Genomic DNA, 20,457 nt, shown 5'->3' with positions numbered 1-20,457 from the left:
AAATATCAATTTCATACGTTTCAATTAAGTATTTAAAAAGTTTATTTAATCAATAAACAAGCCGTTTTATAAGCTGCAATATTATGTCGTTGTATAGACGAACATTTAACGAACGCGTCGGTCGAGCCTTACTTCATCGAGACAACGGTCCCTGCATTCATTACTTCCCAAAACGTACTATCGCAACATCGGATACCATATTTGGTATACCCTCGGTCTGCTGCGGTAACTTGTATTAAATCTACGTCGTTATTTATATTATTTTATGGCATTTAAGTTTGCGGATTTAAAGATTTAGTGAATATAAAGTTTCCATAAAAATATGTGTATCTCGTTCTGATGTTAGTTTCCAGTTAGTGTAGATTAGTAACTGGTCTTAATATTTAATTCCGTGTCGGGCAACCCTAAAGGTACGAATTGTCTACGACACATGTCTGTCCTATTTACAATTGTACGGACGAATCAAAAGACACTAGTTCATACAGAGACACTTCGATGTCTTAATCTAATTCGATTACGAAAGTTTCTTTCAATGCTATTTTTCGATAGATTAGTTGTTGTCTGCGACATCTTCGAGCATGGAATTAAATCGTTTTTTTTAAAATCGGATTTTGTTTAAAATCGGTTCAGTAATTTCGGAGCTTAATCGATGCAAACAAACAAATATATCCTGTTTATAATATTAGTGAAGGTCCTATCTTTAACATTATAAAATAGTGATTATTTAAATCACACAATTGTGTACCTTAAGAACTTAAAATGCTTAGAAAATTAATAAATTTCGAACTTAAAGCAGCAACAATACGAAGAAAGGATTTTGAAAATGGTCATGATAAAACCACGTGATAACTGTTTTACAATTGACAATTGACATTCCAATACCGATTATTGAAAAATGTCAAATGACTTACTTTCCTTTGTTCCACGAGCCCTGGTCTTTTTACAGCACTGTCCCTTCCTTCTTTATTCTTATAAAATTACGTCAAAAAGCATTAACCAAACACGTAATAGGTCGTTGTTTGATATTAGATCAGATTCAATTACATGTTACAAATTCACTTAAAAGAAGCTTAAACAAAAGGAAAACTATTTTAAATCTGTAGCACGTTAGTGCCTTACAGTCAGAACTATTAGGTTTATTTAGTCAACTAAAGTTTCTCCCGAATAATCGTACTGGTTTCAATTTCAAAGTAAACTCAGTAGTTATTTAGCGCTTCAATCTAGAATTTATTATTGGACATCTTACTAATATTATAAATGCGAATATTTGGATGTATGTATTGTTTGTTAGACGGTATCTGCAGTGCATGGATCTCGCTGATATTAGTCAGATGTAGGACATAGTCTGGAAGAACATCTAGGGTACTAATTAAGTTTTTTTTTTATAATTCCACGCGGAAGGAATTGCGGTCGACAGCTAGCCTTATATAATTATACTATCTTTGGAATTACTTACAGTTTTTATCATTTACTTGATTCTATATCAAAGACTAGATGTATATTAGTATTAAAACTTGTATCTTCAATCTAACGGTACTACTCGTATTATTAAGAACCTGATTTCAAGTTAACTAATAATTGGCGTGTGACGTGTGGCGGTAATATGTCCGCAGACAAGGTGTAGCGACATCATGATGTATGTGGTACTGAGATTTCTCTCAGCTATTAATACAACATTTTACTTCCACGACTATATTTATATTATATTTTTTTTTAATAAAAATAGCAAACGAGCAGTGGCGCCAGTAATAAATAGTGGTAACCAACACCCATAGACATCCCACAACACCGAATAAACCGCATTTTCCTATATATAAAGTTTTGCTAATTCCCATGGTTATGGACTACCTAATACGAAGGTCTTAATTTATTTCTATAGTACTAGTGAGTTCTTCAGAAGATAACTATTATGTTTTCTATGAGAATTATAATAAAATTTACATTTTAGATAATAAATTTATCAATATTAAAAGATAATAGAAGCTGTAGTAAAATATTATAAATATATAACAAAATAAAACATATCTTAACAATGGCTGTGTTGTACGTGGGCTGAACTAACAGCGGATCGGTGTTGGTAAGTTACAAGAGACATTTCTTGAGAAACTTGCCCGGCCGCTAGGAGACATAATTGCATGTTAAGACCCCACATTACGTGTAACTACCTCCGCACACGCATGATATATCACGCGCGGATGTTTCAAAACACGTCTCATGTTTAAATGCAAACTTAATTGCACATCTCATGTTCATATTATACTCCATTAACACTTTTAATAGCTGTATAGGGACAATTATACAAATGAAACGGTTTATTCGCTTAGGAAAATATTGTTAAGATGAAAAATGTCCCAACAATGTTATATTAAGATTAAAATTGTATGAAAATATTTATTACCAATATTATGAGCTACTTACTATTTGTATTTATAAAATTGTTAAGTTTTCTATGTTTCAAAAATACTTCAATAAGCAACTATAGTCAGTTCAGATTTGTTTTGATACTATAAAGGTTCATTTTAATTGACAGATCATAACGAACTAATTTTATCTGCTATTCCTGTCTTTTTATTCTGTAGTCTATATCCGTAGACCGGTAACGATTTTCGTTTAGAGTCCCGACCTGCGATTGGGCACCACTAAATACATAATAGATGAGGTCTATAATAAAACCATTCAGTTCGTCGGTCGTTACCCGAGGACCGATATTTTAGAAGTTTCGAATGACTAAGTGAATGGAACGATATAAATACGATCACTCCTTACCGTCAATGGATATATTAAAATTTTGTATTTACATAGTCTATTTGAACTTAATCTCCTTAAGGATCAGATCGATAAAAGGAGTTGGAAGGATACTCAACCTTCAGTTATTATTTATTGAGGGAGTTTTATAGATACTCAACATTTAGTTACGTTAGGGAAATTACGAATGAGGTAGAACAAAAATAGTATACTCCAAATAACTTCAAAACAAAGTCGTTAATAATAAACAGTGTAATTTATAAATTACTATGAAAGCAAAACTATTTCTGTCAATAGGAATTATTAAGATAAAAGGGATTGCTGAGAAAAAATAACATACCATCCCTTTACGACGCGTCAGCGGTTGTTCGCCTTCAAGCTATAAATCTAATATAATGTATTTTTGAAACTTTTAAATATTACTAGTAACTACTCGGATATAGATAACGAAAGGCGGTTACGAACATCATCTGAGCTTTATAAATTGTTTCAACAAACTGAATCTTTATTATAAAGGTGTTTCCATAAGTCGTTGAAAAATCAATTTGAAAAGGTTGAATTTGGAAAACATCCATGTTTTGAGAACTGATATTGTAATATAAAGAAAATAGCGTAAGAGGTTTTTGATTTTAGTGGCTGTAACTTTTTAACTTAAGACTTGTTATCCGATACAGTAGCTAGACTAGACCACATCAGTACTAAACAATATTGTTTTATTTTAAAGTGAGACAAGAAATCAGTGTAAACGCATCCTAAATATATGGTTGCCACGTAAGCGCGGAGTTAATTCTGGAAGCAGCCATTATATGAAAACGGTAACTTATTCTTTTGTGCTCGGAAGAGAACAAACACATCGTCTCAGTTCAATGCGTTATTTACACGTCATTAATTTCAACTGAAAAAGGAAACGTATTTAGGTCAACGATGAATATTGTATCTAGTAAGTGCATTAAGTCTTTTTACTGATACGTATATAAATAGAAATTGGATAAATAATACTAACTACTAACTAACTAGAAATTGGATAATAGTACTCTCAGAATAAATAATTTCTTCGTTTATTCCTGTGTTGCAATCCCATAGTCTATGATGCAAGACACATAACAGATAATAAATCAAACAATTACAATGTATAGATGAAAATTTTGTAAAGTCTATGATTATGCAAATTCATTGGTATATAATAATCGGTTCCGGAACAAGTCGTTCGTAATTATGAGTTTGTGAAGGCCTTCCGCAACGGGAACTGTTAGATTTTGTTCCGAATTTAAACAAGTTAGAATAGAACGAGTTCGCTGATTCATTTCGGTTTAATTGGGGCCGTTGTCGCGGTACCGTACGCTCGGATATCTAAATAACGAACATGAATACGATTCTGCGAACGCACACGATCTAATTTGAACTTGTGAATCAATCTTAGTACATCGAATAAAGACACGTATAGGTTTCGGGTAAAGGCACCATTTATTCCGTAATATCCAAAATAAATATCATAGTTATATTGTAATTACTTAAAATTTTAAGAAAATGGAATTAAAATCAGAAAATGTAACTCCTGAATTATCATCCAGAATTATCAGGTATTGTTTATAAAGAGCTTTTTAGTAAAGTTATTAAAGCTCCATTAGCTTCTCATTTGCCCCCTTAAGCTATAAAAAAAGAAAAATAAAAAATTATTTAAACCTAGTCTGGATGATTCTAAAAAGGCTACGAACAAAACTGCTCTCATTATTATTTTCATCCTTTAAGAAATAGATAACAACAATCGATTCTATGTTAGTTGTCTGACGCTTAAACAACTCCCAAATGTATGGTAATTTTGTCGTCTCAATACTAGTTAGTACAACGGAACTCATATACTCGTACGATAGCAATAACCGCGGAATAATTTGTTAGAAATGCTGAAGAATTTCTTGGCCTAGTTTTGCCGGTTCGTCGGCCATTTTCGTGTCGGGAGCATTACCCAGGCAAAGTTACCCTTAAGCCGTCGTTTCCGACGTTCAGGCGTTCATTTCAACGTAAAGTTATATTCTATTTTCGTAATATGCAACCGAGATATTCGAGCTTACATTTGGATTTCGTAAATTTTTGCAGAGGGTAAAACATATTGCTGTTTTTTCGTATGTTATTGCATTCTTTTTAGATTATTTTATTCGTCCTTTAAGGGGTCTACTAAATAGAGAAAATTAGGTCAAGACTTATTATCGAAGACAGCATCTAATTGGTTTAAAAGTATTGCCTGAATTGTCTAGGTCATACGTTATGTTATAGTTAAATCACTCAAACTCACACGCAAAAGAATAGGCTTTATTTTTCATGAACCTTTTACTTTCAAACAATGGCGAATACTTTTCTACTTTTTAAAAACATCACATAAAAGTTCATATTTTCAAGATAAAAAATATAGCCAGAATAAATACGTCTGTTTCTGTAGAAAAGTTTCATGAAATAATTATGAGGTCAAAAATACTAGGTCGGGAAAAGAAGCATAGCAACAAAATTATTAAACGAACTAGTTCAAGTTTCAATTTGACGTAAAAAGAATGGAATACTGACATACTTTCTGGATGCATTTTCTCACGAAAGTATGCAATCCGTTAAAATTTATAAAATTAAATCATACAATGAAGATTAACATCATACAAAAATAAAATAAAAATAAATTGTCTATTGGTGGCCATAGACTTAAAGTCTGTTACTGTTATTATTTCATTTAACTTCGGAGAGACGACTGAGTTTAAATCCTCGTAATAGGTAATTAGCAGCTTAGCTTCAGATCTCCTCTCAAAGGACTTGTAAATAAAATTTAAGAAATACGTTTAACTGAATTTACATATTACATTCACTTTCTTATGGTATTTTGTCATTAACAAATTACATATAACGATTACATGTTAGAAGCAAAAACTTCTGTAAATAATTAAAGAGAGAGCACTTTATGTACATTTGAATCCCAAAATCATCCTCCCTTATACACTTGCGTAATATTCAGCCGAATAACTTTTTAAAATGGCATACGTACGAGGGTAGTAGTAACAAAGACGGCTATTCGTAATGGAACGGGGAAGGTCAAACCGGCGCCTTTGAGGGCGCCACTGTGTCGCTCTTAGGGACGTGATGCGTGGATATGTATAAGCACAACAGAGTAACCAAATTGTTCGTAATGAGTCGACAGTTATTAAAGAAAGATTTGTCACTTCTGTACATCGATTGAGAATTATGAATTCTTTAACATTTTAATTCGACAAATCGTTAATGTAATCGTATAATTAAATACTTGTAACGTGTTAATTTTTCATGACAAAAATAATGTCTTGTGATTTTGCTTTAATGCTGATTGCTACCTAATGGAATATGTGACAGTGTGAGAGGAGAAAAGAGTTGAAAAATTTAAGTGTACAATATGATGGCAAAAACTCAAATTAAAACTAACTTAATTTGAAAAGGAAAATTAAGTATTCCTATATTATTATTTCTTCACTTGCATGCAATTCAATGATTAAGAAATCATAGATTCTAATCATTTAAATATATTAGTTATTAAACCCAACATTATATAGTTTTACATCAACATTGTTATAACCGATACTGTATATAATTAAAACAATGTAATTAATATTATTTAGCAAATAAAATTAGGTGAATTTAATGGTTGATAACATAATAAAAGACGATAAAAAGGTTTTTGTCATCTAAAGTAAGTTGTGCAAATTAAACATGGTTAACATAACATCTTTGGACCCCAAAACTATCGTTCGAATAAAAATAATATAAGTGATCAATTTAATAACATAATACTAATTCAATATTGTTTTAAATTTAAAGAACGTATTCTCTACTGTTAATGAAATACCAAAATTAATGAAAACAAACAAGTAAACATCACATTTACTTACTTTGAAAATGATGCACTTTGCCGGTTCTGTAAGTGAGCTTACAAGTTCAAAAGCAATTTAAATAAGTTTATACTGTAGTTGGGCTCAAAACTTTTGTTTACTTTATACTTATTGAATAAATCTTTTCACTTCGAAATACCAAAAAATCCACAGTCAAGTATCAACATGAACACATCAACAACAATCAACATATCATGTTGCATTTTATTATCGCATCTTCTAGCCCTCCGCAACCCTCTGCTTGCGGCACAGATACAATACGCAACTTGACTTAACTTGCTGTAACTTAGCAATCAAGTGAGGTTGAATAAAAGAAAAACGTAAATCTTTTGCTTTTGGGTAGTCTATGTTTCACATACACCTAGTATTACAAATATTTAAAAAGCGTAATGTATTGGTGTTTTATTTCAGTTTTCAATTTGCCAACAAAATGAACAGGTTGAATGTGAGTAAAAATATCCAAACACATCGTCCCGCCATTTTTGGTTTTGACAACGACATAACTTTTTGACATATTCTGAGAACCTTAGAATTATTTTTTGCGTAAATAAAATACCCGTGGTGTCTGTTTGTTTGTCGTGTTTTTAACCAAAAATATGAATTAAAAAGAATTGTACTAAATAGAAAAAATTGTTATGTGATATTAACATTCATATTTATTTATTCCAATAAATATGGAAGAGGAAAGTAAGTGGTACAATTAGACATAACTAAAGTGTCGAAAATAATGAACTAAACCCAATTTATATTTTGTAGAATTACTACGCAAGAAAAAGAAAGCTTTAAATGGGAGCAATAGACGCAGTTTGGCAGAGGCTTATAATGATTTAGCGACTTATTATTATAAAAATAATCGCTATTGCGATGCACTGGCAGAGTATAAAAATGAAGCTTCAGTACTTAAAGAACTGGGTTTACGTATGGATTGGGGTACTTGCAACCGGATGATTGGTGAAATGTACATGTTATTAGCAGAATTTGACAAAGCTCTAAAATATGAGGAGCGTCACTTAGGTAAGGTTATGTTTATATTTTATTTACAGCTACATTTTATTCCAGCTTACGTGAGTACTTGATACTGTATATTAAAATCTCGTGTTGTTTTTAGAGGACAGTGTTACATTTACTAATAAGGAATAACTGTCCTGTGTTCGCAAATACCTAACCCATTCTTAAAAGCAAAATAAAATTGTAAATATTAAGTTAAATTGATAAGATATCAAATAATTATAATTTCAGCTGTGGCAAAGGAATTAAATAATCTAGTAGAGGAACAAAGGGCTATGGCAACCCTTGGACGCATATATTTATTACAGGGTCAGAGCTCTAACAATACAGAAGAAGCTAAAACTTCATTGACTGCAGCTGAAAAAGCGTTCATGAAGAGTCTAGTATTATGTGAAAAGTAAGTAACAATCTTGTTCTTGTTTTCTTGATTATTCCATCAAAATTAAATGTTTTGTCTTTATAAAAAAAAGAAAAGGTTGTTTTTATCTCTTTGAGTATAAATCTATAATAATTTGAAATTTTGAAAGTGCAGTAATAATTACTCTCCATATTGGTTTCAAGTCCATTGACCTTTATATTAATACCTATTGTCACTGTTTTATCAAAGAAAATGTAAATTATGACAACATCTGTTGCATTAATTTGCTGGCTAGACTGGTGAAATACCACAACCATAGAAAAGACAGGCAGTGTGAGCAATTTCATGTTTTGTCTGATGAGTGTGTGTGCTGCAAGCCTAGTTTTACTCTTCTTTTCTTCCCATCCTCATCTTATAGGGATATATTGGGAGGGATTGTGGATTTGTTGTAGGACACAAAAAGGGGATGTGTTGTTTTAAAGGTGGAATGTCTATGGGAACCATAGTAAGATATTTCTGAACATATTTTAGGTTGAATGGAAAGATCACAAAGACTGAACTATTGGACATGAGAGCTCGGTTGTTATTAAACATTGGTGTAGTACAAGAACATCTCGGAAGTCTTGACAAGGCATTAGACTGCATTAATAAAGCTATCACAATTTGTTCACATCAGGACTTACATGAAATCCTTCACAATTGTTACACAACAGAAGCTCTATTGTATAGTAATAAGAAAAAAGACTTTGCTAAAGCATTAAATTGTTTAAATAAAGCTTTAGACGTTGCTAGTAGGTTGGAAAATAAGGTAAATATATTTCATAATGACACAAATAGTCTAATAGTATATAAACTATTAAAAAGTAAAAGTGTTTCGTATTATTAGAACACACAGTCTACTTTTCTTAAAACACTTTATTGGAACGAAGTTCCTTATCGCGCGTTGTGAAAGACGGACGAAATCGGCGCTAAACGGAAAAAATTCTTACGAAAAGTTGTCACGACACTTTTTGCTACTTCACCATGGCAACGACGTGACAATATATAACGAAAATTCATAGAAATAAAATGTACTTCTTGTGAAGACTTAAGTTTTTTATGCATAGAATAAATATTGGTTCCTTCACTAATTAATTGAAAGGAACTTCGTTCCATCCGGGTGTCCCAACACACCTCTCAAGTTTTTTAATTTATTAAATTGGTACACCAATTGCATGTTCAACAATCACAAAGAGGTACAAATAACACACAGACAATAAAAACAGAGGAACATACAGATAAAAGGCGTACACAGCATTCACATGACAAGTTTTAGATGTAAAAATTGAATCCAAAAATTTTGATGGCTACTATGTAGCTAGCACTAACTTGTAGCTAAGATAAAAAAAGAACAATAAAAATAGAACAATAAACAATTTCTATAATTAACAAGTTAAGGTATAGAAAATAGTTTATATTGTACAATTCACTTATAATATGTTGAAATTTACATCAAATAAAATTTACAGGTATTGAAAACCTGTGAAACACTGTCAGCTAAAGCAGATATTCTGTGCAAGATGTCAGATTATCAAAGTGCTAAACAAGTATTAATGAAAGCTTGGAAATTGAAAACACCTGATGATGACGAGAGAGAAAACATAGAATCAAATTTACGTGTTGGTAAGTGTTTTATAATATATACGTCTCTATATATTAATTTTTTTTTTTTTTTATCCATGATGTTATTGGGTAGCTGAAAGTATTTGTCTTTCTCATTGTATGTCTGTCCATAAAGCCACATTTGTTCTTGGTAATCTCTGATTTTGATACACAATATTATAGACATTTTTTTTCTGTGCTGACGAAGTCGCGGGCGACAGCTAGTTAACTTAATATTTCTTTTGTTTCGATTAAAAGTCTAAATTAAGTAAATAAAGGTGCATCAAATTCCATATAAAGCTGCTATATTGATATTTGACTTTATTTTAGTTATTATGAAAAAATTGTAAGAAAAAGTGAAGTGATATTAATAGTTTTTGTCATAAATATATTGGAATTTAATGAGTTTTAGAGAAAATAGTAGTTTGTCCATAGTTAATAATTTCAATTGAAACTATATGTTGCCTTAGAATTAAAATAAATGGAGAAAAAAAGTTGCTAATACATTTTCTTTAAGTTTTGTTTTAAAGTTTTAAGCACTCGAAGTACAAAGGCGCAATTAAGTTTTTTTTATCATTATTTTTTTCTAGTTGCAGCAATGTGCTATACTGAAGATCTACTAATATCAACGGATCCAACAAATCATTTGCAATTCAAGAAACTTTATGAAAAACTTGGAGATGGTGCATGTCATCTACATAATTACGCTGGAGCTGTGGAGTATTATTTGAAAATGTTAGATCATGCTGAATTAGCCGGTGATTGTGGAAAAACTCTTATACCAATCTATGTGAGGTAAGTACATATACTAAATAAATTAATAAATGTATATTTAACTAACTTTGTAACTATAGTTGAACCTGGATAATGGAGAGTCCAAGGGACTACGACCACTTATGGAGGTTTCTGTCTAACCTGAGTTTCTTTCTTATGGAGATTGTCTGTCTGGACGTTGACTTTCGCTTATAAAGGTTTTAGCCCCACATTTGACTTATCAGGGGCGCGGCAATGCCCCTTAGGTAGTCTCACATATTGAATACTCTGTTTTTAACTTAATTTTTTTTGTATCTGGTTTTGATAGTGGCAACACAGTAATTGGATTGAAATATATTTATTACAGTTTATATCAAACATACAAAGACATGGGATGTTATAATGAAGCATTACAGTACTATGACAAGGAATATGAATTAATAAAGGATGTACCAAAAGAAGCTTACACAACTCTCATTAATATTGCTGAAGTTTCATTTTTAGCTAAGAAACCATATGCGGTGATCGAAAAAGCATGTTACGATGCGAGAAAAGCTGTAAGTATGCATTTTAGTTGATTTTCTTTTCATTTACAGAATAAAATTGAATAAATTGTTAAAGTAACTAACCAAGTATACTTTAAGATATTAAAAATGTAAGATTATTTAAAAAAATAAAAATTTTATGACCTAAAAATACAAATATTTGGTTCATCCCCAAACATATTTCCATTTTCTTGTCTTTTTGGTATCTTTTCCTATCCTTAAGAAATAAATTCCCTTCTGCTGGTTCTTGTTTATTTTGTTACTAGCTATCGCCCGCGACTTCGTACGCGCGGAATTAAAAAAAAACGTTATAAGTAGGCTATGTGTTCTTCCAGACTACATTCTACACCTATGCCAAATTTCATCAACATTTGTTGAGCCGTTCTGGAAATACCTTCACACAAACATCCATCCATCCACAAGTTTAATTAACCATTAGTTTTTTCCAATAATTCCAGGCAAGAGATTGGAATAAAAAGAAATATGAAATACGCGCATTGAAATATCTTCTAAAGTACCAAGAGGAGTATTTCGAGACAGATGGCATGGAACGGACTAAAGAAGAATTGATAACATTGGGTTACGATGATTTTGACAACGTGGACAATTCTGAAGATGAACAGAGCTCGGCTGGTGGTGCTGAAGATACCACACATATTGGTGATGACATCTGTCTTGAAGATCTCACAGGTAAGTCTAAAAGAAATTTAACCCTGATAGTTGGATAGAAATCGTCTATCCAACTATTGTTTAGATATTTACTAATTATTTTTATTTATTTTTAACTAGCTTTTACCCGCGACTCCGTCCGCGCGGAATAAAAAATAGAAAACGGGGTAAAAATTATCCTATGTCCGTTTCCTGGTTCTAAGCTACCTACCCACCAATTTTCAGTGAAATCGATTCAGCCGTTCTTGAGTTATAAATAGCGTAACTAACACGACTTTCTTTTATATATATAGATAAGAAGCTAGAATATTGACATAAACAAGTTATGTTGGATTTTTTTTTTATTTCATATGAAAGTATAACCCAGATTTTCAATGTTTAATTATCACTGATTATCCAATAATTGTTGAGATATTTACAAATTATTTTTATTTTGGTTAATAAGAAGCTAAAATATTGATACAAATAAGTTATGGTGGAAATATATTTTTTTAATTTTATGTGAATCAAAGTTTATCCCAGATTTTCAATGTTTCACTATTACTGACTACCCAACTATTGTTTATTAACTAATAATTTTTTGTTTTGTTTAATAAAAAGCTAGAATATTGATACAAAAAAGTTATGGTGCAATCTTTTATTTCATAGGAATGAAAGTTTAACCTAGCTTTTCAATGTTTTCTATCTCTGACTATCCAACAATTGTTTAGATATTTACTAATTATTTTTGTTTTGTACAAGAAACTAGAATATTGATACAAAGAAGTTGTGATGGAATTTTTATTTATATAGATCTCTCCGATGCTAATGATGAGGATGTAATGGAAACTAAAAGAGAAACTCGGAAAAGAGGAAAAGGTTTTACTATCAAAAAGAATATGAAAGGCGAGACACAGCTGCATGTGGTAAGTACGAAAAGTCATAACTTTTTGACACACCTCCCCCCCCCCCCCCTTTGGTGATATGTGATGGTTTAGAACAGAGGTGTCAAACTCAATTTTATAGAGGGCCATAAATAAAATTTTGAATTTATAGGTGGGCCAGATTGAAAAAAAAATTAACTGAATTATTATTACTTTTTTTTTTTATTAAATTAGAATCTAATTAAGTCTAAAATCTAAAAAAAATATGATTCTTCTTTCTGTAACACATTGCGATCGCGGGACGTATCTTTGACATGACTGGTTTATACTATCCGTCCCCCTTGTACTTTATATCACGTGATTTTTTACGATAAAATCATATTGTCATTTACAAAATATTACTAACTAGCTTTTGTCCACGACTCCGTTTACACGGACATCAAAAAAAATCTTTTTATGTCACATCTTTCAGAAACAGGATAAAAAGTATCCTTTGTCCGTCTCCTCATTCTACCTTCATGCCAATTTCTAGCCAAATCGTTTCAACCTTTCTTGATCTTACTTTCCTTTACATATGTAAGATTTATTCATTAAATTAAGCCTCTCTCCTTTCTCGTGATATTTCGTGATTTTCTGGAACCCCTCCCCTTTCAAGCCCCACGTGATTAATGGAAGAAAAAAGAATTGTAGATTAGTTTACAATGATTAATAGCATTATGGAATATTCACCAAATAATTAAATATTCTTAAATTTTATTCTATTATTTACTTAATATTAAAAAAAAAGAGAATAAATAATCTAAAATTCAGCTTTAAATGTTGAAATCTGTATAGATAATCTTATATATAAAATTCTCGTGTCGAGGTGTTTGTGGTTAAACTCCTCCGAAACGGCTTGACCGATTCTCATGAAATTTTGTGAGCATATTCAGTAGGTCTGAGAATCGGCCAACATCTATTTTTCATACCCCCCCTCCATTTTTTAACTGCGCGCGGACGGAGTCGCGGGCGACAGCTAGTGTTAATATAATAAGATAAGGTATTTTATTCGTATTTTTAGGCATGTATATCAGGTAATAAGCTTCTAGTAGAGCGTTTGCTAAGTAAAGGTCATCCGGTGAATATACGCGACAACGCCGGGTGGTTGCCGCTGCATGAGGCCTGCATACACGGACATTTGGACGTCGCAAATATGCTAATACAATATGGCGCTAATTTAAACGATAAAGGTGGAGTTAATTGTGATGGTAAGTACTGGATTATTTCAGATTTGATAATGTTTGTTTTTTATATCAATAACAGAAAGCAAAATAACTATTTTTTTTTAATTTACTTAACTTTATTGCCTAACTTAGTCTCAGTTTCAAAAATCTACTTATATATACAGTGTCTGTCTGTCTGCAAGTTTGTTTCATGTAATCACTGAAAATACTTGACTATTGTTTACGAGACTTTCACTGGAAGGTAGCTGATTTACTCGGGCTTTTTTTGTGCAGACGACGTCTTGTGCGATCTTTATGTGTAACATATATTTATATGTGTATATTTCAAGCAAGATTTAAAAAAATATATATATAAGTTTAGATATTTATTTTGATTATATATTTAGGTATAACACCATTGTATGACGCGGCAAGTAACGGTCACTTAGAAGTGGTACAATTACTGTTAGACAAGGGCGCTATACCCTCAATGAAAACTGACTTTGGTGAAACACCTTTAGATGTATTACAAAAATGGCGGGCGGGTATCATTCTAACAAAAGATGAAGAAATATTATATAAAGATATATGCACTAAAATACACAATTTCATAGACAAAACTGCAGGATCAGCATTAAATAGATCTAAATCTAAAACACCAGTTAAACCAATCAAAGACACAACACCTCCTAGTACTTCTAAAATGAGTAGTAGAATTAAAGAACTAAACTCACCAACGTTTAAACGACGTAATATCATTGAAGATGACAGTGATGATGATTTATCACAGAATATTCGAGATCAAACTGCATTCCCATCAGACGATTCTAATGATTCATCAGAAGAGATTGTAAAAACTAAGAAAAAGAATAAAGGTGTACAAGAATATAGAAATGCAATATCAGCATTAAGAAACCGAAGCATTGAATTACCAGAAGTAGATGTTATTAAAACTAAACCAAAACCAGCTTTTTTAGATCCAAATGAAGTAGACGATGATTGGTTAGATGACGATTTAGGTATAACTAAAGGCAGGAAAAGAAAATTAAGCGATCCAATAACATTAGCTCCTAAGAAATCATCTTTTGAAAGTGTTAAAGAAAGTATTGATAGTCTTAATGAAATTGAACCAATCATAGATTGTATAAACAATACGCGACAAAAGAAATTACGTAATGATGTAGTTAATGTTACGGAAAACAGTTCAGATTCCGATATCCGAAATGAGAATATCTCACCTAAAAGTTACGAATCTGAGAGGAATATAAGTCGAGTTTTGAATGAATCAAAATCAAGAGACACGAGAGATGCTATAAGAAGACGATGTAAAAGACAGAGCACATTATTTAAAGCCGGTTTCCAAAGAAGACGTGAAAGCTTCGACCAATCTAGTAATAGTGGAAGTGATAATGAAATAAATCATAAAAATACGAAACATTCTGGAAAATTCTCTCGACATTCATCAGGAGAAAATTTTAGAAGTAACGATGGGTTTAATATAGTACAAAGTTTGAATCATAATATATTGCAGCCATTAAATGTTCAACCTATAAATATAGTTCAGTCTAAAAACGGCAAAGCAATGCAGACACAGATATTACCACCGGCTGCTGTGAAAGTTCATGTTGAAGATAAAGTGTTCCTCATCTCATTGAAATTGGACACGATAAATAAATTAACAATCAGCTGGCTGGTTGAGGAAGTCACAGCCAGATATTATAAGTAAGTCAATATTTTTTTTTATTTAAATTCGTTTTAAGTTATACAAATATCTTACTACTAAATGCGAAAGTTTGGATGGATGGATGGATATTTGTTATTATGTCTCTCCAAAACTGCTGGATATCGATTAAATTTGGCACATATGTAGAATATAGTCTAGAATGTCTAGAAGAACATAATATATTTTTTTAAATTACGCGACACGAATTCGCTAGCGAAATCTAGAATTAAAAAAAAATATATCGCAACTTACTTTTAACCATGATATTTAGTAAGAAGATGCCGATGTCAATTAAAAAAGTTAGACTAATGTTTTGTAGATGGCGCTTTCATAAATACTACAATGAAACAGTTTTCTCTCTCTCTCCCTCCCCCCTCTCTTCCCCCCTCTCTTGTAACGAATTGTAAATATGTAACATTTCAATTTAAAGTTCCTAAATGTAAAATAATGAAATAAAAACCAGGTTAACAGGAGTACGGCCGATGTTCAGTCTGATGACATCAGACGGAGCTATACTCTCAGAAGACGATCCCCTCAGCTTAGTACTTGCTTCACTTGAACTCAAGACGTGTATTAGTAATTGGAAAGCATCTCCCGCTGAAGAAAGATATTTGGAGTGCTGCGAAGCTTTAGTTATATGTAAGTCAAATTATATTCAATTATACATTTGTCCGTCTGTCTGTAAGCAGTGCATACAATTTCTTGATTGTATATTTGTTAAATGTCTTATTAAGTAGTGAATAAACACAGCAGAATAGAGTTAAAGTAAATTTAAATTATACATAGAAGGTGTGTGTGGAAGCAATTCTTTTCGTCTAATTTTAGTACTCATCACTTCCCTTTCTTATAAGGAAAAAAATGAGACTGGGAAGTTGATTTGACAGAGGTGGGGATGCATAAGAAGGGAAAATACTCTCTATCTGTAATCTCCTCCCTCGATTAAAGGTAGCCAACATATCTATAAATGTGAATATCTATGGGTAGCCGCTTGCTCATTGGCCAACTTATAATAAAAAATAATAATAAGTGTGTCTTGTGTCTATAACCAATTGCATTATGCAATACTAGCTTTTACCCGCGACTCCGTCCGCGCGGAATAAAAAATAGAAAACGGGGTAAAAATTATCCTATGTCCGTTTCCTGGTTCTAAGCTACCTGCCCACCAAATTTCAGTCAAATCGATTCAGCCGTTCTTGAGTTATAAATAGTGTAACTAACACGACTTTCTTTTATATATATAGATTTTGTACTGGCAATATTTTTATTTACAGCACCATCACAAGAAATTCAACACGCAGTAGGCAGAAGTCATACAACACGTAGAATTGCACTCGGAGCAAGTACATTATCTACATTACAAATCCGTCCTCTTTTTAGAGCATTAACACATCAAACGCATATCACAGCTGTTATGATTGCTAGAAATAATCTCGGAGATGATGGTATGAAATATTTAACAGATGCCATTTGTACTATGAAACATCTATCACATCTAAATGTCAGTTATAATAATATCACTGGAGATGGAATGAAGATTTTCTTACAAATATTTGAAAAACCAACCCGAATGATTTGCCAAGCTTTGGAGGAAATAATTTTAAATGGCAACCCTATCGGTGATATTGGATTTAAATGTATAGTTAAATTGACACAGTATTTAAGATTGAAGATGTTAAAATTAAATGATTGTAAAATAAGTGAAAATTGTATGAAGGACGGTTTAAAAATTAATCTAGATAATATTGAATCTATTGATTTAAGTAATAATGAGATAAAGCAAGTTGTTGTAAGTTGTCTGATGACGTCATTAAGTCCTAATTATATAGTGGATTTGGAATTAGATAATATTGGTGTTACGGGTAATGTGATGGGTTGTATTGCAACTTTTATGGATACGTCAAAAGATTTGAAGATACGAAGATTGGGTTTGTCGAATTGCAAACTGGTTGATGGACAGTTTATGAGAATTTTTAGGTAAGCATATTTATCTTATTATTCCTTAATTCCTACTTAAAAAATTACAGACCAAAAATAGTTTAAAAATAGTCTAAAAAGACCAAACTTCAACAGACAAATACATTTTTTTGATTCTTTTCCTTGCTATTTAAGAAAATTCTAAAAATTATTATTTGTAACATAACAGATGGTATTTTTATATAAATACTAGCTGATGCCCCAGACTCCTTTCGTGCGAATTAAAAAAAAAACGTAAAAGTAGCCTATGTGTTCTATATCTGTGACAAATTTCATCAAGATCCGTTGAGCCGTTCAGGAGATACCTTCAAACAAACATCCATCCATCTAAACATTCGCATTTATAATATTAGTAAGATAAGAAAGGAGCACAATAATATTTTTATTTATAAATATTATTTATTTAAATAAATAAAAAAAATTAAATGTAATAAATTTATCTATTTTTTTCACAATAGGTTTTGTATTTATCAACAAAAAATATATATTTTTTTCTTTTCAGAGCTCTTAGTCGTGCTAAGCACTTACATTGTCTAAGTCTGAAAAATAATTTAGTAACATTCATTACACTGAAGAAATTACTACAACGACAACCTCCTGTTCCTCAAATAAATTTAGAGGGTTGCAATGATATATTTAAATTCTCCCCGGACTCGGATTTCCAAGTTTGGTTGCCAGCTGTTGACTTCGGAAGGTGTATACCTGAGATAAATGTTACACCGCTTCTGAAAACTGATGAAGAAAGGGAAAGTTTTAAACTTTTCTCTAAGACTTGGCTCAGTTGCTTCAAAGGGAGAGGGGTGATAGAACATTGTGATGGCGGCGTTACTAAATTTACAGCAAGATGATATTTTAAAGAAAAAAATAATAAAAAAAAGCCAGTGAAAATGATATGAATTTTTTTTTTTTAGTAATAAATATGATGCTGTTTATGTTTATTTGTGACCAGTGTTATTAAAAAGTGTGTATTTTTATAGCGGTATATTTAAATTTAATCTTCCGATTGTCTTTTCGTTAGTTTACAAATTGACGGAAAATTGTGAACTAAACTTTTTTTACAATGGTTATGTTTTGTAACCGTTTATTTTTCTAGATCCCACCAAATGTTAATTGTGAACTGAAATTATCTGCTGTATATTTACATACTGTCTTTGACCAATATTTAATAATAAATTAACTACGTCATTTTCTAATAATAGGGTAGGTAGATATAGAAATTTTTAACAATCCCTATGACGTAATAAGTTTAAAGTGCCTTGTACATATTTAAAATTGTAATGAGTTATTAAAATAGTTTAAAAAATTATCTTTTATTTATTGATAATGTTTAATATATAACTAGCGGTTACCCGCGACTTCGTCAGCGACGAATAAAAAAAATTGTCTTTAACATGCCCGCCTGCATCAGCTAGTATTGCAGATTCCTCTGGTAGTGCAGATGTCCATGGACGTCGATGAACACCTTGGTGTTCCCGCCGCTCGTTTGCCCCCTTCTCTTATAAAAAAAGTCCTGTCAAAATCGGTCCAGCTGTTCCAAAGATCACTCGAAACAAACGCGGCCTTGCGAACAGACTGACAAACAAACAGGTTCACAGACCTGACGACCGGAAGGAAATTGATTTTTCATTATAACCGTTTCCTTATACCCAATTTCTTTTTCGATTTTACACACTCGGATTTTATTTATATGTACAGATTTGTTGTCGCCCGTGACTCCGTCTGTGCGGAATTAAAAAAAACTTAATAAGGAGCCTGTGTGTTCTTCCATGCTATGTTCTACATCTGTGGCAAATTTCATCAAGATCCATTGAGCCGTTCCGAAGATACCTTCAAAGAAACATTCATCCATCTAAACGTTCGCCTTTATACTATACTTTATAATATTAGTAATGGAAATTACCATCTGTCTCAATCGAAAGATTATTAAACATCAATGTCAACATACAGTAGCAATCGTTTGATGGACATTTTATTATTTAACTGCCGAAAGGGACATTATCCAACACAATATGGCGGTCTTTGGACAATAAAGTAATCGGCTGTTATCAAGTTATGGCAAATCTAATAATTATTACACGAAAATGTTCTCGTAAACCAAGAGTGTCGCCAGCCTATTATCTAGGCTAGATCTAGGAGGTTCAAGTAATATATACTTATTTTTTTTCCAAATGTAGTTCTTATTAGCTAGGGAATAGGAGTAGCTTTCGAGTATTTTTTAGTTTTTGAGTTATCTATGTGTATTTTAAGTACCTTAGTGTTTCGAACAAGGGGTAGTAGCATCTGTAGGGAGAGTACCCCACCCCGCGAGAAGATCATGTCGTAATCCATTAAAATGGTGGTCAGGAATAAATTCAATATCATTATGAGTAAACATTGGATCTCCATATAACTCTACTCATTGGGTGAGTGGAAATATAAACAAAAAATTACTAAGATAAAAATAGATGGAGGAGATTGGGCCGACATTTGGAAACTTTTCAACTGACCCAGTCCGGAGAGCGAGTAAAAATTGAGTACTCTTGTTGTATTAGACGTAAGTTTACGACAGATTTTACGAGTGTCGTAAATTCGTTCATATACAGAGCGACGCTTAAAGTTACAGCTTTAATGCATATATTAATATCTTCCTGTCCCATTTTGATTTTCCTGTCACATAGATTACGCTATTTATAGTCTAAGATATGGGGGATCACCGTTCAATCTCCTTCGAAGCTCTCCCATCAACGCGACTCTGGCGAAACAATCTGTGTCCAGTTGACACGCCTAAAAGCCACTGCTTGGGAATTGAATTGACGATATTGGGGATGTTTTTTATATTATAACGTTGCAAGCAAGTAAGCGGCCACCTGTATTTGCCGAAATATCTAAGACGCCGCTGCCCATAGATATCCGCAATTGCAGAAGCGTTGCCTACCTTTAATCGACGCAGAGAAAGGGAATATTTTCTGACGGCGGATATTGCATTGTTATAAATTTATGGTTGACATGCAGTCTTTATCCCTTTGCATTTACTTTTTATTTTTACAGTTTCATAAATAAATAGCTTTTGCACGCGATTTCGTCCGCACGAAATTAAAAAA

General features: G+C 31.9%; 2 protein-coding genes across 2 annotated transcripts in view; one reads left to right on the top strand and one right to left on the bottom strand.

Annotated features, from left to right (window-relative positions):
* LOC106713731 (tyrosine-protein kinase Src64B) overlaps positions 1-6,858 on the bottom strand; it is a 69,951-nt gene extending 63,093 nt beyond the window's left edge. The window contains exon 1 of the mRNA XM_045680153.1: positions 6,642-6,858. The gene's annotated coding sequence lies outside the window, so the exon portion shown is untranslated. The remainder of the gene's footprint in view (positions 1-6,641) is intronic.
* A 314-nt stretch (positions 6,859-7,172) lies between these two features.
* LOC106713708 (tonsoku-like protein) lies at positions 7,173-18,261 on the top strand. Its single transcript, XM_045680136.1, has 14 exons — positions 7,173-7,328; positions 7,398-7,655; positions 7,881-8,046; positions 8,539-8,815; positions 9,516-9,669; positions 10,239-10,443; positions 10,769-10,958; positions 11,405-11,636; positions 12,408-12,520; positions 13,539-13,725; positions 14,088-15,402; positions 15,867-16,042; positions 16,675-17,377; positions 17,880-18,261. The coding sequence occupies exons 1-14, from the start codon at positions 7,316-7,318 to the stop codon at positions 18,223-18,225; spliced, it is 4,335 nt and encodes a 1,444-aa protein (XP_045536092.1). The 5' UTR covers positions 7,173-7,315; the 3' UTR covers positions 18,226-18,261.
* Positions 18,262-20,457: the final 2,196 nt, after the last annotated feature.

This window comes from Papilio machaon, chromosome 12, assembly GCF_912999745.1.
Source record: "Papilio machaon chromosome 12, ilPapMach1.1, whole genome shotgun sequence".
Classification (NCBI taxonomy): domain Eukaryota; kingdom Metazoa; phylum Arthropoda; class Insecta; order Lepidoptera; family Papilionidae; genus Papilio; species Papilio machaon.
This window is presented reverse-complemented; position numbering and strand designations above follow the sequence as displayed.